General features: G+C 37.8%; 2 protein-coding genes and 1 pseudogene across 2 annotated transcripts; all 3 read left to right on the plus strand.

The window, feature by feature from the left end:
• The first annotated feature begins 1,465 nt into the window (after window positions 1-1,465).
• LOC149009222 (uncharacterized) lies at window positions 1,466-11,805 on the plus strand. Its single transcript, XM_089160978.1, has 13 exons — window positions 1,466-1,615; window positions 1,844-1,995; window positions 2,432-2,676; window positions 2,751-2,879; window positions 3,486-4,430; window positions 4,733-4,858; window positions 8,145-8,213; window positions 9,401-9,501; window positions 9,588-9,739; window positions 9,835-10,079; window positions 10,181-10,309; window positions 10,396-11,349; window positions 11,491-11,805. Exons 1-13 carry the CDS (start codon window positions 1,511-1,513, stop codon window positions 11,619-11,621), a joined length of 3,483 nt encoding a protein of 1,160 aa, XP_089017104.1. The 5' UTR covers window positions 1,466-1,510; the 3' UTR covers window positions 11,622-11,805.
• A 4,092-nt stretch (window positions 11,806-15,897) lies between these two features.
• Window positions 15,898-18,409, plus strand: LOC149009223 (laccase-14-like). Its single transcript, XM_089162242.1, has 6 exons — window positions 15,898-16,034; window positions 16,122-16,273; window positions 16,404-16,648; window positions 16,743-16,871; window positions 16,957-17,913; window positions 18,043-18,409. Exons 1-6 carry the CDS (start codon window positions 15,936-15,938, stop codon window positions 18,171-18,173), a joined length of 1,713 nt encoding a protein of 570 aa, XP_089018368.1. The 5' UTR covers window positions 15,898-15,935; the 3' UTR covers window positions 18,174-18,409.
• Window positions 18,410-24,227: 5,818 nt separating this feature from the next.
• Window positions 24,228-25,983, plus strand: LOC149009224 (cytochrome P450 78A7 pseudogene; annotated as a pseudogene).
• Window positions 25,984-26,505: the final 522 nt, after the last annotated feature.

The raw sequence follows: 26,505 nt of genomic DNA on the forward strand, positions 1-26,505 counted from the left end.
ATGGACGGAAAGCTACCTTAGACGATCTAGTCAAATTTCGGATGATATAAATCCTCCTTGTGAGGAGTTCATGCCCAAAGAATTCTAGGTTTCTTAGGTAGTCGTTGGAGAGTCAATGAGATCTTGCTGGACAAGCCAAGACCCAAATTTTGCTGGAAAAGTCATGGGTTTGATACACCTTTCCCTAGATCTTGTCAGTGATTTGAACATACATTATCCTTTGATTTTACGTATCCCTTTTTAAACTCCTAATAGATCATAAAGAAGCAGTCTCCAAGAGGATTAGGATCGATTAATAACCCTATGATGAGTGTTAAGTACTTAACGCGTATGAACAAAGCATTAAATTTTGAATTTAATGCTTGGATGTACTTTGTAACCAGAAACATATTGTCTTCCATCTTCTCACTATTTTCGGGGTGCTACCTTATGTTGACTGTAACACACCCAGTCAGCCATCTACGCACTCAAATAAGAAGACCCGTGCTTGATGCGCCCAGGCTTCTGGCTTTTCAGGCTTGTCCATTCTTGGTGTCAGAATACTAACTCGTCAATTCAATTATTGGGTGCAAATCTAGTGCAGTAAAAAAAAGAACAGACGGTGAATAGTGACAGAAAAGAAGGAAACGATTTGCCCTCCCTCTATACATAAGGGCCTGCCCTATTTGCACGATTCTTCTAGTGAATCTCACTAGTCACTAATATCTATTGAATGTCTCAAAGAAAAGTCACATCCTAGGAAGTGTATGCCAATAGGTTTCTTCCAGATTTCTTAATACGGCTCAAGACAAGATGCACCAAACCGAACGGTTCAGTAAAGTTTGGTGGTGTAAGCCAAAATTTGGTATATATAATAATACGTATACATGATATGCTTTTGAGCAGCCATTCAAAAAAGGTTACTAATCAGTTTCGCTTTCAAGATAAACTTAAGCTAGGAAATATTATGACTCTTGATACCCAAACAGTACAAAAAATTCTAAACAGCTGTGAGCCAAGGTAATGATTTTGAAATTAGGCAACTTAATATAGCATCTACAGCTAGTATACATTAAATTTCTCAATAAGCTGACTTTGTCTCACTTTAATCATATGATTGTCTATTGAGTGTCGCTTAATTACAAGTAGAAAGATTGTGAAAATGTGGTTCCAACAAAAAAATATACATATTAATTCTTAGTTTTTTTTTTTTTTTATTATTATTTTTTTAAGTGGATGCAAAACGTATCTGATTTTGAGGCTGGCTAGATTGCTTTAGTGAATAGAAAACCAACTTGAGAGATTGGAACGTGAAAAGGATGGAAAAAGATACGAATTTTGGTGGCTCTTCACCGTTACGGAAAAGGACGAGCACTAGTGTTTTCAAACATTAAACACTTATTGTATTTTTATCCTATTTCCGCGTGTAGAGTACAAGGCATGCCTATGTTGATCGACCCACCAAAAAGAACTCTATAAAACCCCTCCATTGAAAGATGATTTTAGAAGCTATAGAGAGAGGAAAGAGAAGATGGAGCTCATGAGGAAGAAAGGTCTCATCTTTGAGCTTCTGGTGCTTGTGTTTTTGGAAATCCTCTGCTTGGGTTTGGGAGAGACCTACCACTATAAGTGGAATGTAAGTTAACTGAATCATTTTAGCTTCTAATTGAATTTCAAGGTTGTAAATTGCAGTCGACATGGGTTCCTTTGATCTTGCAGTTTTAGGCTTGCTTTGCCATCACTATGTTTCATCATATTACATATCTGCAGGCACCTTCGTACACAAACACACACAAAACACAGCACCACCCAGTGAAGGCTTGAATGGTTTTACTGAACAATACATTAATTGGTTGGTATGTAGGTCACTGAAGCTTCATATACCAGACTGTGTAGCACCAAGAAAATCTTGACAGTAAATGGGCAATTTCCAGGGCCAGCTATACATGTCCGAAGAGGAGATGTAGTGTTCATCAATGTTGTCAACCATGGAACTTATAATATCACTTTGCACTGGTACGAGTCTTTTTCTTCCCCATTTAGAATTTGGGTTTGCTATTTAAGGAAATCTCAATCTTTGTGTTTAACTAATTGATGCAAACCGGAACCACTCACAAGGGATTAGGTGTTTAGGACTTCTACTCAATTGATGGAAAGTCAAAAAAGAAACAGGTAGGAGCTTGAGAGTGTCAAGAAAAAGGAAGTCCTGAAAAGCTGCCAGCCTTAATTAGACAGTTAATTGAGGAAATGATGATGTAGACACATAGAATACGACAATTAATTGAATAGAACGATGAACACCTCATTTCTTATCCTTTACTTTATGGTTGATTCTTTGCCATCTGCTTTTACGTTAATTGAATAGAATGATGAACACCTCTATTGAATCTTCTGTAATCTTTTACTTTCTTGAAATCCTTCTGCTATGATCATCGTGAATTAATGGTGACAGGCATGGAGTGAAGCAGCCGAGAAATCCATGGTCAGATGGTCCAGAGTACGTAACGCAGTGCCCGATCCAAGCAGGTGGGAACTTCACATACGAGATAAACTTCACTACGGAGGAAGGAACAATTTGGTGGCACGCACACAGTGACTGGTCGAGAGCCACAGTTCATGGACCAATTTTTATTTTCCCCAAGCTTAACACTTCATACCCTTTTCCCAAGCCCTATTCTGAAGTTCCTATCATCATTGGTAAGTTACTGTAAGCAAAAGCACTTGCAGAAAACCATGTTTGCTGATAAACAAGCCCTTGTTTGTTGTTGCAGGAAGCTGGTACAAAGGAGATGTGATGCAGATACTTGAAGAAGCCCTTGAAGGTGGAGGAGAGCCCAACACCTCTGATGCTCATACCATTAATGGACAACCTGGAGATCTCTTTTCATGCTCAAAAGCAGGTGAACGGATTGGAAAAAAGAAGAAACAAAAATTCATAGAAAATGTTGAGTGGGATATTTTTTTTGGTTGATGAGAGGGATATTTGAACCACGCCCATTCGGACCAGAACCTTAATCAGACACCCTAGATTAACTCGGCTGGTACACTGTTTATGCTTCAGAGAGAATGAACGGGTAAAAATAAAAAATTTAGAGAAAATTTCAAGAACACTCTAACTCTCTAAGATGATGAGAAACGTAGACACCTCACAAAAATGCCAAATTAGCAGTTACCCCTTTTTTAGAGCTATTAATCATCTAGAGAAAAAGATGAATATATTCTTAGTTATATTATCCTATATTTTTTAATATAAAATGACAAAGGAAGATAACTCATGAAAAAGAAAGAAAATGAAATTTAGGGTTCTTATTCTAGTGAGAACAATAGTATAAAGTTACAAGAAATTAAGAGCAACTTAGAAATTATGAAATTATCTAATTAAACATGACTTAATGGAATTTTCTAATAGAATTAGTAATGAAATCTAAGGGACATTTTGGAATGTATTTTGTGTTTGGAAAAATTAAATTGCTGGTGTTGCTAATGAGCTTTTTAACTGCTTGCAGGGACCTTCACAATGCTAGTGGAGAAAGGGAAAACCTATCTTCTTCGCATCATCAATGCAGGGATGAATGAGGATATGTTCTTCGCAGTGGCAAACCATTCCCTCACGGTTGTAGGATCAGATGGAAGCTACCTGAAACCCATCACAACCAGTTACATCATGATAACCCCAGGTCAAACCATGGATTGTCTCTTGAAAGCAGATCAAACTCCAAGTCACTATTACATGGCTGCTAGATCTTATTCTAGTGGGGAAGGAGTTGCCTATGATAACTCCACAACCACAGCAATCATAAAATACAATGGCACCTACACTGCTCCGTCAACTCCTTCTTTCCCAACTCTCCCTTACTACAATGATACTGATGCAGCAACCAACTACACCAAGCGTCTAAGAAGCTTAGCCAGTAAAGCTCACCCAGTTGATGTCCCTAAAACCGTTGACACCCAAGTCTATACGACCATCTCTGTGAACACATTGCCCTGTGTTAATAGCTCATGTGATGGACCCAATGGTTCAAGACTCTCTGCTAGCATGAGCAACATTAGTTTCAGTAACCCTTCAATTGACATACTTCTTGCTTACTATAATAAGATCCAAGGGGTTTATGAGGCTGATTTTCCCAATGAACCACCTTACTATTTCAATTTCACGGCCGATGAACTGCCGTCGAACCTTTCAACTCCGACGGTGGGGACGAAAGTGAAGGTGGTAGAGTTCAATTCTACGGTGGAGGTGGTGTTTCAAGGGACTAACTTGAATTCAGGAGAGAACCATCCAATGCATCTTCATGGGTTTAGCTTTTATTGGGTTGGATGGGGATTTGGGAACTTCAACAAGACCTCCGATCCCAAAGGATACAACTTGGTTGATCCTCCCGAAATTAATACTGTTGGGGTCCCTAAGAATGGATGGGCTGCCATTAGATTCCGAGCAGACAACCCTGGTAAGATCACTAATTCTTGTTTTAATTAACGAGTTCAGATCACCTCCCTTTAAGAGAGAGGTATATGCTCTCTTATGCTTTTCTACTAGATGATAAGGATGGAGTCCATATAAGATCTATTAAAGGTCTCGGTATTGATTTATTTTGTAAGTACTTAGAAGTGGAACCCATCCTTATTGTGCAGTGGAGAAATGTCAGAATAGTACATACCTGCACTCTAATGATAGAGGATCTGGACTTTGTCTGTTTTTTTACATGACGAATGTGATTTCTGATGTGTGGTTTGACATTCGCTTTCTCAGGGGTGTGGTTCATGCATTGTCATCTGGAGCGACACACTAGCTGGGGTATGAACACAGTATTTATAGTGAAGAATGGTAAATCTTGGCCAACTAGTATTCGAAGGAAACCTGGATACTTGCCACCTTGTTGAGAGCTCTAAGAATTTGCTATAGACGTGGGTGTTGGACACAAGGCTCGTTTAGTTTTAGGATCTCTATTGTGTTGTGTAATTTATAGTACTTGAAATTTGTGTGTAATAAATTTTATCCTTTCCTGGCTTGGAAAATACTTGTGAAGGCAGAGAAATTGTGATGGAGAACAAAAAGAAAATCAACCTGTTGTTAATTTGGTGTTTACCAAGAAAAAAACAGAAGAAAACAACTGTTGTTTGGTTGTATTTTATTCAAAAGTTTGAATTTGAATAAAGATGTTATTTTTGGAAATAAACGTTTTTTTGTATATATCCTAAATTGGGACAATCATTTGTCTTTTTTCGGTAGATGGACAATCATTTGTCATAAATTAATTTTTTTGGTGTAAGTTTGTCATAAATTAATAAGAATTAATCAACCAAAGATCCCTCTTTTGTAGGTCGACGACCACATTGACCGTGAAAAAAGTTTTGGGAATTAAATCACCCACACTAAGAAGTCACGAAAGAAAAAATAATAATTTATACAGTACATACAATCAAGCAAATGAACCAGATCGACCAGAACTTAGTTGGACCATGAGCGAATCAATTAGATAACTTAAAAGACAAAAATTTCAAATCTTAAATCTCAAGTTATATGACTTAAGACAAAAATAATATGGCATGCAATGTTTATAAAAAAAAAGAAATTTTTTTATTGGGTATCGGTTAAATGCATTGCAGAAATTTTCTTTTTTTGGTAAACAAAAGAGGGGATGCAGTAGGGGCGACCTAGCGCCCCCCGCTACGCAATGTTCGGACTTTTTATCGAATGCAACCTATGCAAGCATTAGCCCTGTGTACTACCAGCGCAAGCACTAGCCCCGTCAGCGGAGCCCCACCGAAAGCCTAGTATAGTCCACAAAAGCCGGTATGACTCATGCAAGAAACAGAGGAATAGAGGGAATTTGAACCTGAGACATGAAGTTTACCAAACCACTTGAGAGTGAGCTTGGAACCACTAGACCACCACCCCCGGTGGTCAGTCTAGAAACTTTCACTCAAAGACTTAAAAGACAAAAATCTCAAACCCTGTGTCAGGTCACTGAAGTTGCCCAAGCCCTCTTTGCTTACCAAAGTAAGTCAGGTCAAAACCCCCTTTGAAGTCTGAGTTTTTGAGACTTGCATGAAAACGCCAACTCATTGTGTTGTTGCACCTTCATTAATACACAAGTGAATGTCAAATGATCAAAGGCCAACCCAGTACTTCTAATGGAAGATGAGATTAATTAGCAGTCACTTAGAAAGTGAGAATTTGATATGAAGCGCATGGGCTGCTAATCTTGTGTGTGTCCACATCCATTCCTTATAGGTCATTATCATTGTTATTAATGCGATGTAAATGAAGGAGATAATGCCAAACCTTCATTCATTAGTGGCGTATAGAACGAATAAACTTTTTGACTTTGGTTTATGTTCATGTCTTTGTCCTTAGTAAAGTGGAGATTGGATTCCCTTCCAAGATACACTAACCATTCAATTCATAGAACCAATACCAGATACTGCAATCAGTTGAAATTTCAAAGATAAGCATCAGAAAAGAGGAGATTCCTTCTTTTTTTGTGATTCCAGCATATGAAAAATCCAGGTTGGGAGTCCAAAAACGGCAAATCCTTGTGAAGCTCGTGATTCTGGGATTGGGCAGGTGGGTCTAGTGAGTTTGGTAGTTTTCCTCTCAACCTTCCTCAAATTTCACATCCACTTGCAGACTTGATCATGTTCATATTAATGTGGTGTCTCCACCAATTCATTTCTCTGGTGGGTGTGGCCAAGAGAAAGACAAGAGTGAGAGTAGAGAGTCAACAATGGGAAATCATGCATGGCAGCATGAGTTGCACTGTTGTTGCTAACCCACTCTAATTGTGGCCTCTTTTGCCACAATTGGACTTGTAAGAGTTAGTGTGTGAGCAAGGACCACTCCAACTCAAACCCTATATATATCATTAACTAGCATTAATGGATGACAAAAACCCTATCTTGTCACTCCACTTTTTTTGTGATCTTGCAACTTATCTTCTTACTCCACTTGTATTGTGATTAGGGCAAAAATCATATTTTGATAGTTTTGGATCTTAGGTTCATCTGTGTCAGTTTACGTGTCCCACGATTAATTTTTAGGATAATTTTATATCTAAAGGGGGGGAGGATAACTTTTTACATATATGAGGCTTTGCTCTCATCCCAAAGATATTCGAATCTAAAGAGTTTGGATCCTCTAGAGGTAAATGCTTCCCTGACACTTCTTTGCCTCTCAGTAGGGGTGGGGCTCATGTGAGCCTACTGGGGGATTCCACCTTTAATTCATTTTCTCAGCCATTAGATGCATGTATGCCTTACCTCTCTTGTGTGGTGGAGAAGTGTTAAGGGAGCACATATAAGTCTATTCTAATGGGTAGAAAATCCATACTCGCTATGAAGGGCTTGGGCTAGGATTTGCCACCAGTGTCGACCTATGCTGAGATTTTAAGACCAGAAGCCCAGCTGGGCCAGTTTTGGGCTGAAGTATCAAGTTGGGTATGGCCTGACTCGACTTTAGTCAGTTTTTTCAATTCTCTCATCGAACTAGAACAGAATAGGCCCAAGCCCAAACTCTAAATTCATGGGCTGGCTATGTAGATTGTCCTTGATGGGCCGTAGTAACCCAAAAACCCTAAACCCTAACCCTTCCTGTCATTTTCGCATAAATTATTCTCTCAGCCAGGTATTCATGCATGAGACCATTAATTTTTCTTCTATAAATTTCATTCGTAGAAGATTCATATTGTCTTTTGTCACCAAAGGATTGCTTGATTTGTCATCTATTATACTAGTTTGGTAGCTGATACTTTTGAAAAACAAATATAGATTCTTGTGGTCCATCATCGTACTCATATAGATCATCCTTATACATACAAAAAATTTGCAACTTCAACTTTTAACTGATCAAAAAGTATTTGAAAAGAAATCCCCACTAAATGGGAAAATGGAAATATTTAGATTTTTCAGGACCACTCACTAAGTGATCATATTGAATTTTCTCCTGGAAAAAAAGGAAAAAAAACAACTTTAAGTTATGAATTTAATAAATCATTGAGTACGTACTTAAAACAGAAACAAAGCAAACCTTAATTTTATTTTACTGCTTTGATAGACAATATTACTTTAAATTGGGGGATTTTTGTGGTCCATCCTATCCATACAAGGTCATCATGTATTAAAAAGCCTTACTGTTCAATTATAAAATTCTTTGCTGGTTTCAGTTTCAACTGTAGTTCAGTTTTCAAGTGTGAATAAAGACATTCCTATCGTTTCACTTACTAAGTATAGTGGTATCAGCTTCTTATATAGAGGGGCATTAACATCGAAGAGGTATTACGTTTAAACTTCCGTCCTTTCACATCTTTGTCTGAGCCTATGTGTCCCGAAGAACATGGAACATGGAACACTCTTCAAATTAGGTATTTTTGAAGAAATGATCAACAACCACTTAAAAGAAATGGGGAAAGGGAGAAGGTTCAACGACAACAATCCTGCTTTGGACTTCAGTTTCTGGATTACTAGTCAAATTGTCTAGAACTAAATTTGGTTCACTTTAATTTTTTGTTTCTGGGTGTGTTATTTGGTGAACTTAATTAACTGTATCATATTCCTCCTTAACTAATCCAACTTGAGTCAAGATTAGTTGAACCACTGACATTTTCTGGGTTAGGAGATGCTACTTACTTTCTTTTAAGCTTTCCATACCATACTTTGCCTAATAAGAGGATTTGTTGAGACCTTGAGAATGAAAATTTTAAAGGGTTAAGGATTGCAGAGAGAAAGGTGAAATAGCAGGAGTACCCTTGTGGTTTGATAAGAGCAATGATCCAGGCGTTTGACAAGTAATCGTGCCATGAATGTAAAGACACCTACCTAATGCTAAGACTTCAAGCTACAGCGACAGCAGCAACGTTTCTAACTTTGCACTAACACATTAGATCAATCAAGGTGGCATAAGTAACCATTTTTAGCCCACCATTAGTTGCGTAGGTTCTGGTAATCAGAAAAGAAAAAAAAAAAAAAAAAAAAAAATTTGAAACTTAGAAAAAAGAACAAAGATTAATAGCTTCCATTACCTTGGAGTGTAATGCATTGGCTTTTCACTCTTATTCTTCTAATTCGAATGGATAGTTTATCAATTTGTAAGGCTGCTTTTGACAAAGTTAATTTTCTACCTAACTGCATCAAAGATTTTGAGGAAAGCAATAACAAAGTTTGATTTCAGAGTAGTTGTTAGGTTATCTTTTGATAAGAAGGATTATTCTAAGCTATCGAAGTAGTTAAAAAGTGTAAGTAGAAGCGACAAGCAGGACTAGCTACCTTTCTTTGTCAACCCACCTGAGTTCGTTATTATATTTATGTTAGACATACATGTCTACAGAGCTAAAAGTATATAAAAAGCACAAGAAGCTGCACTGATCATTCGAACTAAGAGTACAGGAGATCAAGAAGAAGAAAGAACACCTTCTTTGTTAAGAAATGTGCATAAGAAACATGGGTTCGATCTTGCAGCTTCTGGGTTTGCTACTATTTCTTGAACTCCTTCGATGCGAAGCCACGGCTCAATACACCTTTGTTGTAAGTAATGTAACTTCATTGTATAGAAACCCTAATTTCCTGATTCTGGTTTGTGTCTTTTAACTGAGAAGCTTTTGTTGTTGTAGATTGAAAGAAAACCCTATACGAGACTTTGTAGCACAAAGAACATATTGACTGTTAATGGGCAATATCCAGGGCCACCATTGTTTGCTCGTAAAGGAGAAACAGTGATCGTCGATGTTATTAACAAGGGAAACGATAACATCACCATCCACTGGTAATAAATAATATCTTTCAAAACCCTAGTTCAGTTGTGTTATATATTCAAACTCCAGAGTTTGTATTTGTTATTAACGGTGAGGTATTTTTCAGGCATGGAGTGAGACAACCCAGAAGCCCATGGTGGGATGGGCCTGAGTATGTCACACAGTGCCCAATTAAACCGGGGGCCCAATTCAGGTACAAGGTTATCTTCTCCACAGAAGAAGGAACACTGTGGTGGCATGCCCATTCTACTTGGAATCGGGCCACGGTCCATGGGCCTATCATCATTTTCCCTCAACTTGGAAGCCCATATCCCTTTCCACAGCCTTATGAGGAGATGCCTATCGTTCTGGGTATGGAACACCATTTCAATCTCATCTTAGCTCCCACTGTAACCTTCATATTTTCCATCTGCAACGACTCTAAAATGTTGAGATTTTGTCTCCGATCGTAGGAGAATGGTGGAAGAGAGATATAGCCCAAGTATACCGGCAACTCCGCAGAACAGGAGGAGCACCCATGGTGTCTGATGCTTTTACCATTAATGGCCAACCAGGTGATCTATTCCCATGCTCAAAACAAGGTAAACTCATTCTTATTTCAAGCATTTCTGCTGGGCTCAAGACATTTTCTGTATTTCTTATGGTCATTCAATGCATATGTTTGCAGGAACTTTCAGAATGACAGTAAAACAAGGCAACAGGTATCTAATAAGAATAATCAATGCAGGGATGAATGACAATCTCTTCTTTGCCATAGCTCAACACAAACTCACAGTTGTAGGTGTAGATGCAAGCTACACCAAGCCATTAACAACAAATTACATAGTAATACCCCCAGGTCAGACCATTGATGCACTTATAGAAGCAAACCAAGCTCCAAATCACTACTATATGGCTGCAAGGGCTTATTCAAGTGGGCAAGGAGTTACTTTTGACAACACAACCACCACTGCAATTCTCCAATATTCCGGTCAATACACCCCATCTTCATTCCTTTCCTTGCCTTACCTTCCCTTTTTCAACGACACGGCATCGTCGGTCGCCTTCACCGGTGCTCTTAGAAGCCTAGCTAGTAAAGATCACCCTGCCATGGTTCCATTAAAGGTGCACACTCAATTGATTAGCACCATCTCTGTTAACACATTGACATGCCGTAGCAGAAACAACAATACATGTCAAGGGCCCAATGGAACAAGGTTTGCAGCAAGCATGAACAACATAACCTACAGGAACCCATCTGTTTCCATATTGCAAGCTTACTACAAAGACATGATCAAGGTGTTTGGTGAATTTTTCCCGAACAGGCCACCTTTGATCTTCAATTTTACAGGGAATTTCTTGCCACAACAGCTGCAAATATCAAGGCCAGGTACTGAAGTGAAGCTGTTGGATTATAATTCAGCTGTGGAGATTGTTTTGCAAGGGACAAACTTAGTTGCAGGGGAAGACCATCCAATGCATCTCCATGGACATAGCTTCTATGTAGTTGGATGGGGATTTGGGAATTTTGACAAGACCAAGGATCCATTCAGATATAACCTTATTGACCCCCCTTTCCAGAATACTGCTTTGGTCCCTAAGAACGGTTGGATCACAATCCGGTTCCAGGCAAATAACCCTGGTAAGTTTCACTATAGATTACATGTTCTATTATTACAACCCTGTTCCTCCGATTTGTGGATTGTAAGCTCATTCATGATAGATTTTCTACTCTATTTTCTTCTACTGTTTTGATTTTGTAAGGAATGTTGGTAATTTTCAGGGGTGTGGTTCATGCATTGCCATTTGGAGCGTCATCTTACGTGGGGAATGGATACTGTGTTCATAACAAAGAACGGTTTGTCCCCAGGAACCCAACTTGTGCCTCCACCTGCAGATCTCCCACCATGTTGATCAACCACTTCCTGTTTCTCCTGTTTGTGCCTGTGTGTATTTGGTATTCTAAACTTGTTTCAGTAATTATAGATGCTTCGGTGTTGGTCACAAGAGTTCACCGCAGGAAAATTTTCTAATTTCCGAGTTTGAGATTTGGAGATGAGAATTAATGTAATTCCTTAGAAAGTGAGCGTTTTACCATTCTGTTCTGTTCTGTTCTGTTTTACAAAGTTGTAACTTATGGAAATATGGAAATATGAAATATGAAATATTGAATTTTTTTTCTTCTGATGAAATGACGAAGCTCCTTTCAAGTTTCAACTCCCCGGAGTTCTTTTTATTACAGTTCTGTAACTGGGCCAAGTTTTGGCCCATTAGTTGTAGTTCTAAATCCAATCTATTACCATGGACTAAAAGCCCAACCTTATTACCATGGGCTAAATATCCAGCCCACCACATCTCATCTCCTCTCCTCCCTTGCCCATGGCCATTCATTCTTTAGTTTTCCCGAGTAGACTTGTCAGCTTCATGAGTTCATCTATTCCTTAACTGATAAGTTAATTTCTCTCCAATGTCACCTTTAATACAATAAAAATTTTCTTCCAAACTGCCTAAAATGATTAGGGAAGAAATTTCAGTAAATAAGAAAGAAGAGAGAATAAGCAGGCACTAGGACCTTGTAATTGCTTGAGAAACGTCTCTTTCATCTTGTAGCTTCTTTCCCAATAAATTATTTTTCACACGCCACTTACTATTATTGGGATAAAACCAGTGTGGGAATTAGAGAGAGAAAGAAATGGGGGTGATTAAACGGGGGTGGACGGTGGTTGCCGGCAAGGAGAGGGTGTGGTGGTTTTTTACGGTAGTGGGCTGTTTCTAGTGAGAGATAAGAAGATGGGTGAAGTGAGATCCACTTAAGGATCAGGTATGGAAGGATATTAAATGGGGGTAATTAAGTTATTTTAAAAAAGGGAGTACCATGTAATTTAAGCCATAATAATAAATGAATATTAGTTTCACCCAAAAAAAAATCTTGCAGCTTTTGTGTTAGCTACTGTTAGGTGAGTTCTTTGGAGGTAATGCCTTGGTTGATTAGACTTTCATTGTAACTTTAGAATTGGACTTGTAAGAGTCTTTTTTTTTTTTTGAACTAGTGCTTTTTTAATAGTAGAAATGCCCGCAAGGGTCGAACCCATGACTTGTCCACTGAGAAGTATGGATCTTACCACTCAACTAACCCTGCATTGACTTGTTATTGTTTGAACAAGGACAAGACCAACTCAACTTGCCACTAGCTAAGCCCTACAAACCATTAATTAGCATTACTGTGTTACAAATATCCTATCTTGTTTCTCTACTCTTATTATGATCTTGGCAACTTAAGCATTTTTTCCTTTTTGGAATTCAAGTTGATTATGTACATCGACTAATTCTCAAGGATCATTTTATATCTAAGGAGAAAGATAATCATTTTATACATATATGGGGCTTTGCCTCGATCCCTAGAAAACCCTAGCTACAAAAGAGTTTGGATCCTCTACCCAATGAGCAGAGGGGTATATGCTCCCTTAACACTTTTATCTCACTCAACAATGGTAGGGGTCCACCTAAGGCTTACTGAAAATTTATTTTTAATTCATTTTATCAGTATTCAAAAGTAGGCTCCACTCCTATTATGTAGTGGAAAAGTATCCAGAAAGCACATTTGTTTACCCAAAGGGTAGAAGATCCAGATTCGCTACAAAGGGCTTGGGCTAGGATTTCGCTAGTATGTCGGCCTAGGCTGAGATTTTAAGACCAGAAGCCAAGGTGGGCCAGGTTTGGGCTGAAGTATCAGGTTGGGTTTGGACCGGCTTGACTTTGGATTTTATATATTTATTATTGGCCAATCAGGGGCCCAGATCGTCAAAATCATGTCATTTAGAAAGGCTTGGATCAATTCCATTCTTTAATTCTCTCATCGAACTTGAACAGAAGAGGCCCAAGCCCAAACTCTTAAAATTCATGGGCTGGCTATATGGGTCGTGGTACCACAATCTTTCTTTCATTCTCGCGTGAAAATGACCACTTTGCCACTTATTTATGAAAACCATTAATTTTTGGGTAACTCTAATGAAGAACATTGATATATGTTTGCATTTATTAGTTTTCTTTTTTATTGTTAAGGGTTTTTTTTAGAATCTAAATATACAGAAATAAGCCTTTGGTTGAAATAGACGGAAGCCTTTCATCCAAGAAATGCAATTGAACAAAATGATATGGATCTTTTCTCCATTTACGAATTAGTCGAACATAGGAAAATAAAACTAAAAAATGAAACCCTAATTCCCCTGGCCTTTGCTTGTGCAAAGGAGGCACTATTTGGTGGTCGAAAAATGGAATCTTTGATGATGCATTTTAGTTTCTCAATACAGATTACAAAGAGATAGGAAATTAGTTTTTATAGTTCAAGTATTGCATTAATATTTGTAAGATTAGGCTCTATTATGCTTAGTTGTTATGCCCCCTTTGACTTTTGTAGGATTCCATTACACTATTCCTTCAATGGAAATAAGATGTGATGTCGAATTGCATTTCTTTGACAAGCTTCCATCTAGATTCAGCCAAGGCTTTTTTTTTTTTTTTGAGAAAATTAAGAAATTTGTAGATGTGATGCTTAATTTAATGATAGCTTTTGTGAACATAAAAATTATATATATATATATAAATCATTCAGATCGAATTCATATATTATATTTTGTCACCAAGGGATTGCTTAATTAATTTTATTTTATTTAACTAGTTTGATGGATAATACTCTAGACAACAAATGTAGATTCTTGTGGTCCATCACCGTACCCATTTAGGTCATCCTTGTACATACCAAACAAATTGCAACTTTAAAAGAAAAGAAATGGGAAAGTAGAAAACTTTAGATTCTTCAGGACCACCCTAACTATATATATCATATTGATTTTTTCTCTTGACAGAAGAAAAGAGTCATAAATTTAATAAATCAGTAATTTAGTACTCAAAAACAGAAACAGTAGTCTAAATGAAGGATTTTGTGGTCCTTCCTATCCATACAAGGTCGTCAAGTATTGAAAAGCTGTCTTGTTCAAATATGAAATTCTTTGCAGTTTCAGTTTTACAGTTTCAGTTTTCACTGTGGGTGTGGGAGTTCAGTTTTCGAGTGAGAAGAAAGACATTTTTACTTTTGCGGTCAAGTTGGGATATTATACCAGCTAGGCCTATGGATTCTCGGAAAACCATGTAACACTCTTCTGATTAGGTATTTTTGAGGAGATGATTACCAACCACCCAAAAGAATTAATGAAAGGGAGAAGGTTCAACAGCAACAATCCTGCTTTGGGCTTTGGTTTCTGGATTATCAGTCCATTATTAGTCAAATTGTCGAGAACTAACTGTGGCACACTTTTTCCTTTTTTTTTTTTTTTTTTTGGGTTTCTGGGTGTGTTATTTGGTGAACTTAATTATCTGAATGATATTACTCCTTAGCTAATCCAACTTGGGTCAAGATTAGTTGAAGCACCGAATATTTCTGGGTTAGAAGATGCTACATCCACTCTCTTTAAGCTTTCCATACCACACTTTTGCCTAATAATTAAGAGGATTTGTTGAGAACTTGAGAATGAAAATTTTAAGGGGTTGAAGGGGTTGCAGTGAGAGAGAGAGAGAGAGGTGAAATAGCAGGAGCACCCTTGTGGTTTGGTAAGAACAATGAAGCTAGATTTCACCTACCTAATGTTAAGACTCCAAGTTACAGCGACAACACCAATGTTTCTAACTTTGCACTAACCCATGAGATCAATCAATATGGCATAAATACCCATTCTTAGCCCACCATTAGTTGGGTAGGTTCTGGTTGTCAGCATTAAAAATTGAAAGTTTGAAAAAGAAGAAGAAGGATTAATGGCTTCCTTTAACTTCGACTGTAATGCATTGGCTTCTCATTCTTATTCTTCTGTCATCCTCTAATAGTTAACTTTGTAGGACTGCTTTTGACAAGATAAGAATTTCTACCCAACTGCATTAAAGATTTTGAGGAATTTAATTTCATAGTATAGTAGTTAGGTTAGCTTTTTATAAGGGGGATTATTCTAAGCTATCAAAGTGGTTAAAGAGTGTAAGAAGAAGCGACAAGCAAAACTACTTTTTTGATCAACCCACTTAAGTTCATTATTATATATATGTTCTTATTTTTCAAAACCAATTCAGACATACGTGTCTACAGAGCTAAACCTATATAAATAGCACAAGAAGCTACACTGATCAATCAATCTAAGAGTACAGGTGATCGAGAAGAAGAAAGAACACCTTCTCTGTTAAGAAATGTGCATAAGAAACATGAGCTCGATCTTGCAGCTTCTGGGTTTGCTACTATTTCTTGAACTCTTTGGATGCGAAGCCAAGTCTCATTACACCTTTGTTGTAAGTAATATCACCTCATTGTAGTACATAGTACCTAATTTCCTGCTTCTGGTTTGTGTTCATTGTAAGAAGCTTTTGTTGTTGTAGATTGAAAAAACACCCTATACGAGACTGGGTAGCACAAAGAACATCTTGACTGTTAATGGGAAATATCCAGGGCCACCATTGTTTGCTCGTAAAGGAGAAACAGTGATCGTCGATGTTATTAACAAGGGAAACGATAACATCACCATCCACTGGTAATAAATTGTATCTTTCAAAACCCTAGTTTTTTTTTTTTTTTTTTGGTAGAAATCAAAACCCTAGTTCATTTGTGTTATATATCCAAACTCGAAAGTTTGTATTTGTTAACGGTGAGCTATTTTTCAGGCATGGAGTGACAGAACCCAGAAGCCCATGGTGGGATGGGCCTGAGTATGTCACACAGTGCCCAATTAAACCCGGGGCCCAATTCAGGTACAAGGTTATCTTCTCCACAGAAGAAGGAACTCTGTGGTGGCATGCCCATTCTGCTTGGAATCGGGCCACGGTCCATGGGCCTATCATCATTTTCCCTCAAGTTGGGAGCCCATATCCCTTTCCACAGCCTTATGGGGAGATGCCTATCCTACTGGGTATGGAACCCTATTTCAATCTCATCTTAGCTCCCACTGTAACATTCATATTTTCCTTCTCCAGTAAATCTAAAATGTTGCGAGGTTTTTCCAGGAGAATGGTGGAAGAGAGATGTAGCACAGGTATACCAGCAAGTCCTAAGAACAGGAGGAGCACCTATGGTGTCTGATGCTTTCACCATTAATGGACAACCAGGTGATCTATACCCATGCTCAAAACAAGGTAAACTCCTCTTATTTCAAGCATTTCTGCTGGGCTTAAGCCATTTTTCCTAGTTCTTATGGTCATTCAATACATATGTTTGCAGGAACTTTCAGAATGACAGTAAAACAAGGCAAGAGATATCTTCTAAGAATAATCAATGCAGGGATGAATGACAATCTCTTCTTTGCCATAGCTCAACACAAACTCACAGTTGTAGGAGTAGATGCAAGCTACACCAAGCCATTAACAACAAATTACATAGTAATACCCCCAGGTCAGACCATTGATGCACTCATAGAAGCAAACCAAGCTCCAAATCACTACTACATGGCTGCAAGGGCTTATTCAAGTGGGCAAGGAGTTACTTTTGACAACACAACCACCACAGCAATTCTCCAATACTCTGGTCATCAATACACCCCATCTTCATTCCTTTCCTTGCCTTACCTTCCCTTTTTCAATGACACGGCATCCTCGGTCGCCTTCACCGGTGCTCTTAGGAGCTTAGCTAGTAAAGATCACCCAGCAGCAGTACCATTAAAGGTGGACACTAAATTGATTAGCACCATCTCTGTTAATACATTCCCATGCGGTAGCAGAAACAACAGTACATGTCAAGGGCCCAATGGAACAAGATTTGCAGCAAGCATGAACAACATAACTTACCGGAACCCATCTGTTTCCATATTGCAAGCTTACTACAAAGACATGATCAAGGTGTTTGGTGAATCTTTCCCAAACAGGCCACCTTTTATCTTCAATTTTACAGGGAATTTCTTACCACAACAGCTACAAATATCAAGGCCAGGTACTGAAGTGAGGGTACTGGATTATAATTCAGCTGTGGAGCTTGTTTTGCAAGGGACAAACTTAGTTGCAGGGGAAGACCATCCAATGCATCTCCATGGACATAGCTTCTATGTAGTTGGATGGGGATTTGGGAATTTTAACAGGAAAAAGGATCCATTGAGGTATAACCTTATTGATCCCCCTTTCCAGAATACTGCTTTGGTCCCTAAGAACGGTTGGATCGCAATTAGATTCCAGGCAAATAACCCTGGTAAGTTTTACTAAAGCTCATGAATATACTTTTTATATACCATTCTAGTTATGTTTCATTACATATTCAATTTTCCACTCTATTTTCTTTTACAAATTTAATTTTGTAACGAATGTTGATAATTTTCAGGGGTGTGGTTCATGCATTGCCATTTGGAGCGTCATCTTACGTGGGGAATGGATACTGTGTTCATAACAAAGAACGGTTTGACCCCAAGAACTCAAGTGGTGCCTCCACCTGCAGATCTCCCCCTATGTTGATCAACCATTTGATCCGTTTCTCCTATTTGTATCTGTGTGCTTGGTAGTCTTAGAATTGTTTTTGTAATTACAGATGCTTCAGTGTTGGTCAGAAGAGTTCACTGTAGGAAAATTTTCTAATTTCCGAGTTTGAGATTTGGAGATGAGAAATAAATGCAAGTCCTTAGGAAGCGTTTTCCCACTCGGTTCTGTTTTACAAGATTGTATTTGTAACTTATCCATGGAAATATGAAATATCCACCACCATCTGGATTTTTTTCTGCTGAAATGTTGTTGTTCCTTTCAACTCCCCATATTTTTTTGTTGCAGTTCTGTGAATGGGCCAAGTTTTGGCCCATTATTTGTAGTTCTAAATCCAATCTATTACCATGAACTAAAAGCCCAACGCTATTACCATGGGCTAAATTTCCAGCCCACCACATCTCATCTCCTCTCCATCCATTCCCATGGCCATTCATTCTTAGTTTCCCGAATAGATTGTCAGGTTCATGAACTCTAATCCTTATCTTGTGTTGGGTTTCTGTTTTCTAGGGGGAGGAGATGAAAAATATAACGTAGCTTTAGGGCTTTGGTTCCCATTCTCATTCTCATTTTCTGACTTTTTTTTTATTTTTATTTTTTTAATCTATTTGATATAGATCTTATTTTTGTGTAAAAGAATAGAAAAACTCCCATTCAAAACTCATTCTATTCATATTTGCAGTAACTTAAAATTCAAATGCAAATTGAGGATATAATAGTAAAAATTTATATTTTTTTATATGAAAAGCCTGTTTTTTTTTTCCTCTTTTCCTCACTCCCAAACTCTAAGAATTTGTTCTCAAATATATATAAAAAAAATTTAAAAAAAAGCCCTTAATTTGGTGTTGCAGATGAAAAAACACCCTACACAAGACCATGTAGCACGAAGGCATCTTGACTGCTAATGGGCAATTTCCTGGGCCTCCATTATTTGCCCAAAGAGGAGAAACAATCACCATCCACTGGTAATTCTTGCTTTTTTTTCCCGGGCATGGAGTGAAGCCCATGGTGAGATGGGCCTGAACGTATCACACAATGTGAAATTAAACCTGGAGCCCAGTTCAGGTACCATGTAATCTTCTCCACAGAAGAAGGAACCCTTTGGTGGCATGCCCATGCTGATTGGGTCGGGCCACAGTCCATGGGCCTATTCTCATTTTTCCCAAGCCCGGATCCACATATCCCTTTCCCAAGCCTTATAAGGAGGTGCTCATCGTATTGAGTATGGACTAATTCATTCTCATCCTTGCATATTTTTTATTTATTTATTTGGGACAAGCTTCTTGTTGTTATTGTCACAAAGATTTCTTCTTCTGAGTCCTTCAATCTTTGCATGTTTTGCAGGAACTTTCAAGCTGCTAGCACAACAAGGCCAGACTTACCTACTTCGCATAATCAATGAAGGCGTGAATGAAAACCTAGCTCTTCTTTGCCATAACTCAACACAGATCATCCAATCCATCTATATATGGACATAACTTGTATAAAGTTGCATGGGGATTTGAAAATTTTGACAAGAACAAGGATCCATCATCCATTGCAATATAAGTATATAACCTCATTGATCCGCCTCCACTACAGAATACAACTTTAGTCCCTATAAGTCTTGATACTTACAGTATTTGAATACCTGCATTTGTCAATATTGTTGTTCTTGATGCTAGAGTTGTTGAAGATAAGGAAACCATCTAGTTTCCATTAAAGGTACGTATGGTGGACAACTAGAACAAAACAGATCGATCTAGTATTAAGAAATCATTATGCTACCACTACATTATGCTATGTAACTTCATAAGCATTTAACGTTATTATATCTGGATCAAGTTTAATTTTATTTTCTTTGATCGATGAGGCTCTCTTACTTTAACTACTTATCTACCATCTCCAGCAAATCTAATTTAAGTTTACAACTATCTAATCGAGATTTAATGTAAACGGGGACAGCATTCCAACGTATTTGTAACTTGAAAGTGCTCATCAGGTTCTTTTAAGCGCAGTTTGATGATATCATCCATTACGTAAGATCAATTACCTGATAATTAAGAAAGATTTAATACTTATGTTACTACTAATCCAATCGAAAACTGGGTAAGATATGTTCTGGTAAAGAGGTTGGTTGCACTGATGAAACTCATCGATCTTCGTTGAAGTTGTTGCCAATTATATTATGGGTTGCAATAGATTGAAAAAGAAATTGTTTTCTTGTTCAAAAGAAGATCACACAATGTATAAGCTGGCTTATGCAACTCCATTAATGTAATCAACAGACATTGAATATAATAAGAAAAAAATGTGTACTCATAGATACAATAAGAATTATATTTTAATTAAAGTAGTAAACCTGCACTAATGATAGAGGAACATTTGGCTTTGTCTCCTTAATCTTTGAATCATTTGGGCTAAATTCTACTGTGACAAATTCAATATATGTTTGTACGACCTCGACTCAACCCATAAAAACACATGAACAAGCATGTAGGTTGGCAACTGTTGTCATCCATGACCTCACAAACCCTTTTTGTTTCAAAATAAGGAGCACCATTTGAGACCTTTTATATAGATTAGCTTGGTTCTTTAACTAGAAGTAAACAATTAAAATCTTGACTAGATTGCAAATATGAACCATAAAATCATTAAGAGAATTTCAAATGTTTCCCATTATGAACCTTGGAGGGTAGCATCTAATGCTACTTCCATGACACTCTATCATACATTCAGGAACAAAGTCTACTTCTGAACACTAATAAAGTGAATTTTCATGAATGTATATGGTGAGATAGAGAAAAAATATATATCATATGCTATCTTTAGTTAGGTTTTCAGGGTTGCACGAAAAGCATTTTAAAAGCCATTGGTGCACAATAGAAAGTGCTGAATAAGGATAATCTTATTTACTTACTAGAATAACAAATATACAATAAACTTATTTAAAACTTAGTTTGGATATGGTTAATTAAAGAATCAATCGAGTTTTCAAGAATAAAGACTTAAAGCATCATTACGTCCAAACAAATTAGGGACATCTTTTGGATATTCATTCCTATAGATTGAAATTATTAAACATGTTTTTTTGTGAGAAATTACTAAATGTATAAGATTGCTATATTTTACATGAGAACGTACCTTTCATCATAGCTGGATTACCCATTTTTATTTGTTGTGATTGAATCATACCCTATTAATGAATCACAGTGGAACTCTAGCTGGTTAGGCAATAACTACCTCTTCATAGAAAGAAAAGTGAGAGAAGGCTAACTAGTCGCCTTCAAAACTTAAGTTAGATTCAATAACAATACCAGTTTGAAAAAGGAATTTTAGAACATCCAATTGAGTAGCTAGAGAGCGATGGTAGATTGAATGAACATTACGATTAAATGAGGTAGCTAGGTTGGGATACTTATAGTGGAACTTGACTGATGGTGCAGGGTCATCAAATCATCCAACTAGCCCGGATCGCCTTATTCATGTTGGCCCTCTAGGACCTATGCATCTCGAACATGACTCGTGTGTCTTCCCGGCAAGCTTATCCATAGATCTTAGGGTCCAGCCCTTCAGTTCACTCGTAGAATGACTGGTATTGGTGACATTATTGAAACCCAACCTGTACCACTATCAACTTAATTTGTTTCTGAATATGTTCTTATTCCTTCAATTCAACTTGAATTTCAAAAAAATATTCTTATATTTTATATCTTGAATCAGATCAAAGAATTCAAACCAACCAATCAACGTTGTTTTACATTATATATATTTAGTAAGTTTTGTGTAGCACTAAGGAACAAACTCGAATAGCATCTAATACTTTGATTGTGTTATAATTTTTTGAGAATGTCTAGAACTTTTATGTGACGTTGTAATACCAAATCTAGTTTTGATATTTATTAAAAAAAAATGAAAAGAAATATTAGCTTTTTCCTTGAATGAGAGGTTCAATGATGAAAATTCTATTCTCCTCTATACGTTTCTAGATGATTTAGTTATAGATTCTTGCCCACCATCTTCTCTATTATAACGTATATTTAAAAATAAAAACATTCCATTTATGTTTCAAGATATAGTTAGATTCTGTGACATTCTATATTATGAAGTTTACATCCTCATGATTCCAATCATATTTTGACAAACCGCTAGAATTAGAAGTTGTTTTTATGATTCCAAATAAAGCCAGTGGAGATATCATAAAACACTATAAACAAGAAAAAGGAAGACCAACACCTTAATTAAGAAGTTTGACTGAATTTACTTTGAATTAAAATTTTAGAATGTGGAGTCCATATACTTTGATCTTTGGCTTCTTGTCTTTCTTTAATTTCTTGGAACATAAAATTTTATGCAAATGTAAATATAGTACTATTTATTTGTTCAACCTTAGCAGTTAGCAACATGTCCATTTTCTTGCTACCAGCACATTAATTGATCAATCAAGTTATTCAAAATATGAGAACTAAATCTGAATTAACATATGTGGAATTGAAATAATTCATTATAATAATTTTCAAAATGATTAAAATTAAGACAAATGTTCTTAAATTAAATTTTTAGCCCCCAAATGCAATTGGGTTTAAGAATACTTATCCCCTCTCCCTACCAATAACAATTGCATATATGAAGAATATATCACAATTTATTAATTCACATAAGAACACCCAAAATATTTTTGAAGTTGAAACATTGAATAAGATAAGCAAAAATATACATTTATTTGAGTTAAAATTTATAAAAGCGTTCTCTAGGAAACTTGAAAATAAATGTACATACTTACTTACTGACTCTTATATCTTTCTCCCAAGAATTTTTAGGTCAAGTCACTCTTCAGAAGTGCAAAAAATATTAAATTAAAGCAAGAAACATTTAGAATGACTAATGGATCAACTTTTGTCCTCATTCGAAGTACAAAAATTTAATTACATGTGGATGCTAATATTATCTATTAGAATCTTTGATAACTCCATCCATGTATATCAATGTACAATAAATTTGGATAACTCACGTGCATAACTAAGAGCAAACATTATAATTCAATAATATGAGTGTGTGAGTATGACCGTTGGTCACCCGAGCAGAAGGAAAGTTGTTGTATTTTTCATTACAAAAAAACTAATGAGAAAAACACTCAGTCTGATTTCTTTGAAAAAAGAATGATCTTTAATTAGTTTGTTATGATATCTGCGTGTCATGGTTTAAGCACTTTAAAGTCCCAGTTTCTTCGGAAGTGATAAGATCTTCATTTTGGAATAACATACGCATATTAATGGAGCCAATCACTCCAAATTAATGTTGCAACGATAAAACTAAAAATGCAAGTAATTATAAAGTTGACAAAATCATATACATGTGATAGTTTTATTTTCATATATACCCCTCCTTTCTATATGTGAAGCCTTCAACTATTCCAATGAAGGTGTGTGGGATGATTCATAACTAATCTAGGAACACTTTTTATCTAAGAGAAAACTGCTCTCTAGAGCACTCATCTAGGAACACTTGTTGAGAAATTTCTACAAAGACAAGAGCCAAATATGTGTGCCCTATCGATCGTGACTTCCACCCCATCTTGACAACCCAAAAAAAGGTTTTTAAAACACATTAACCTTTATCTCAGAACCATAACCCCCCTCCCCTCCCCTAACGGTAACGGCTCAACGTTAACGTTTCAGACTTCCGGTAATTCGTCCCCGTTTTCCAAACCCCCCAACCAAAACACGAGGATTCGAGGACAAACGTTTGCCTTGCTTCTCCACGTGATGCAACCGCCGAAATATTTCCACAAGAAATTTCTTTCTTCATTCCCGGCCTGAACTTCTTGAACTGAACCCGGTTGTACCAAAATAAAAAATAAAAACTTAACCCGGTTTTCATTACCACACGGCACACGTGCCAACTTCTCATCTGCTCCCCTTTACGGTTTACCCTACTTGGCTATTTAAACCCCTTCACTCCTTGCTCCACACACCATCATCGATCGAATTCTCTAAGTTGTAGCTTCATAACTCATCACTTCTCTCTCTTGCTCTCTTTCCAACCTCCTCAACGATGGAAACTGTCAGTCCAATGAACTCATGGTGGGTGCTTACGCTCCCAGCAGCCATTCTCGGTTTCAACAACTCTTTCGATCCCTTTTTGCTGTGCTTCTCAATCGTCCTAGCCATCTTTGTTCTTTCTCTGCTCACCTGGGCAGTCACTCCCGGCGGCCGTGCTTGGCGTCACGGCCGCACTAGAACTGGCCCAACGCCAATTCAGGGACCCATAGGCCTTCCTGTTCTCGGAAGTTTATACCATCTTGGCCGTGGCTTAGCCCACAGGACTCTGGCTCCTATGGCCTCAACATTTGGTGCTGGTGCTACCAAGTTGATGGCCTTCAGCCTCGGGTCTACTCCCGTTGTGGTTTCATCAGATCCGCAGACGGCCAAGGAGATTCTGACATCACCACACTTCGCCGACCGTCCCATAAAGCAATCCGCGAGATTGCTCTTGTTCTCCAGGGCCATTGGATTTGCTCCAAACGGTACTTACTGGAGACTTCTCAGGCGGATTGCTTCTTCACACCTCTTCGCACCTAAGCGCATCGCAGCACACGAAGCTGGGCGTCAGTTAGACTGCTCAGCCATGTTGCTTGCCATCTTGGACGATCAAACCAAACGTGGTGCTGTGGTGCTCAGAAATCACCTTCAAACTGCTGCCCTTAACAACATCATGGGCAGCGTTTTTGGGAAGAGATACCAAGTGGGGGGTCACGAAACCCAGGAGTTAAAGGACCTTCGTGAGATGGTCAAGGAAGGTTTTGACCTTCTTGGAGCCTTTAATTGGTCTGATTATCTCCCATGGCTTAGCTTCTTTTACGACCCTTTCTGCATCAAGCAACGCTGTGCAGCTCTCGTTCCTCGTGTCAGAAAATTCGTTCGTGGAATCATCGACGAACATCGCCTTCGTGGATCTGATCATCGGGTCTCGGACAATGCAGGTTTCGTTGATGTCTTGCTTTCACTCGACGGCGAAGAGAAACTTGCAGAAGACGACATGATTGCTGTCTTATGGGTTCGTTATTTTTATTGATCTAGTTTAATTACAAATACTACGCACAATTTTAGAATTTTATTCATGCATGGTTGTCTAGATTAGTGTTTCATTTTCTCCTGTAAGATTCTTGCATTATTACATGCAGGAAATGATATTCAGAGGAACGGACACAACAGCGCTTCTCACAGAATGGGTGATGGCAGAACTGGTGCTGAACCAGGAAGTTCAAGCCAAGCTTCGACAGGAGTTGGACATGGTCGTGGGTCTTAAGGGTGTAAGAGATGCTGACGTGGCTAACCTTCCCTATCTGCAAGCCGTTATAAAAGAGACCCTTCGTATCCACCCACCGGGTCCACTACTATCGTGGGCCCGGATTTCCACATCGGACTTCCAGCTCAGCAACGGAATGGTGGTCCCGGCCCAAACTACTGCCATGGTCAACATGTGGGCCATCGCCCACGATCCATCTCTTTGGAAGGATCCCTTGATATTCAGACCCGAAAGATTCATGGAGAACGATATCGACATCAAGGGGTCTGATCTCCGGCTAGCTCCATTCGGTGCGGGTCGGCGGGTCTGTCCTGGAAAGAACCTCGGGATGGTCACCGTAAGCTTGTGGGTGGCGAAGCTGATCCACAATTTCGAGTGGATTTCTCACCCGGAAAGCCCAGTCGATCTCACAGAGGTTCTGAAACTCTCATGTGAAATGAAGAACAAGCTCACTGTGGTAGCTGTTCCCAGAAATGATGTGCTTTCCCCTTCGCTCATCTAGTGCTTTATCTTCCTTCTTGATGGAACATTGAAATAAATAACCTGGAGTGTGGATTACATGAAGGAAGATAAAGCAAACAATAATAATGTAAATTAAGAGACACCTCCTCTATCTATATATATATATATATTGCATAAAATATTATCGAAATTAATAGATGATCTTAAACCCGTCTTTGCATAAATTATTTAACAAGAACAACAGACTTATATACTTAAACCCGCTTTGCATAATTGTTTAAGAAAGGCCAACATTAATTAACCATGGAAATTTCAAATGTGTGGTTCATGCATTGTCATTTGGATCTTCATCTTTCAATGGGAAATGGATAATGTGTTCAATATCTTTCCATCATTCTCTCTAAATCTCCGTTCTGCATGTAACTTACTTGGCATCTATGGTCATTAGAACATTATTTTTCAGAGGTTTTGAACTGAGACGTCGTAAGGCATAACAAACAATTGCAGGATAATTAAGAATGATATATGACTACTAGAAATTAAAACTGGGAATGATAGGTTC

Source organism: Hakea prostrata, chromosome 7 (assembly GCF_041222555.1).
Source record: "Hakea prostrata isolate BN-2017 chromosome 7, UWA_Hpros_2, whole genome shotgun sequence".
Classification (NCBI taxonomy): Eukaryota; Viridiplantae; Streptophyta; class Magnoliopsida; order Proteales; family Proteaceae; genus Hakea; species Hakea prostrata.

What these genes read in the sequence shown, in the direction of transcription:
- LOC149009222 (XM_089160978.1), top strand. Translation starts at nt 1,511, where the DNA reads ATGGAGCTCATGAGGAAGAAAGGTCTCATCTTTGAGCTTCTGGTGCTT. An exon ending in ACCTGGATACTTGCCACCTT is followed by an intron (nt 4,859 to 8,144) that starts GTTGAGAGCTCT and finishes TGCTGGTTTCAG; the next exon opens with TTTCAACTGTAGTTCAGTTT. An exon ending in GATAACATCACCATCCACTG is followed by an intron (nt 9,740 to 9,834) that starts GTAATAAATAAT and finishes GGTATTTTTCAG; the next exon opens with GCATGGAGTGAGACAACCCA.
- LOC149009223 (XM_089162242.1), top strand. Translation starts at nt 15,936, where the DNA reads ATGTGCATAAGAAACATGAGCTCGATCTTGCAGCTTCTGGGTTTGCTA. An exon ending in GATAACATCACCATCCACTG is followed by an intron (nt 16,274 to 16,403) that starts GTAATAAATTGT and finishes GCTATTTTTCAG; the next exon opens with GCATGGAGTGACAGAACCCA. An exon ending in GGAGATGCCTATCCTACTGG is followed by an intron (nt 16,649 to 16,742) that starts GTATGGAACCCT and finishes AGGTTTTTCCAG; the next exon opens with GAGAATGGTGGAAGAGAGAT.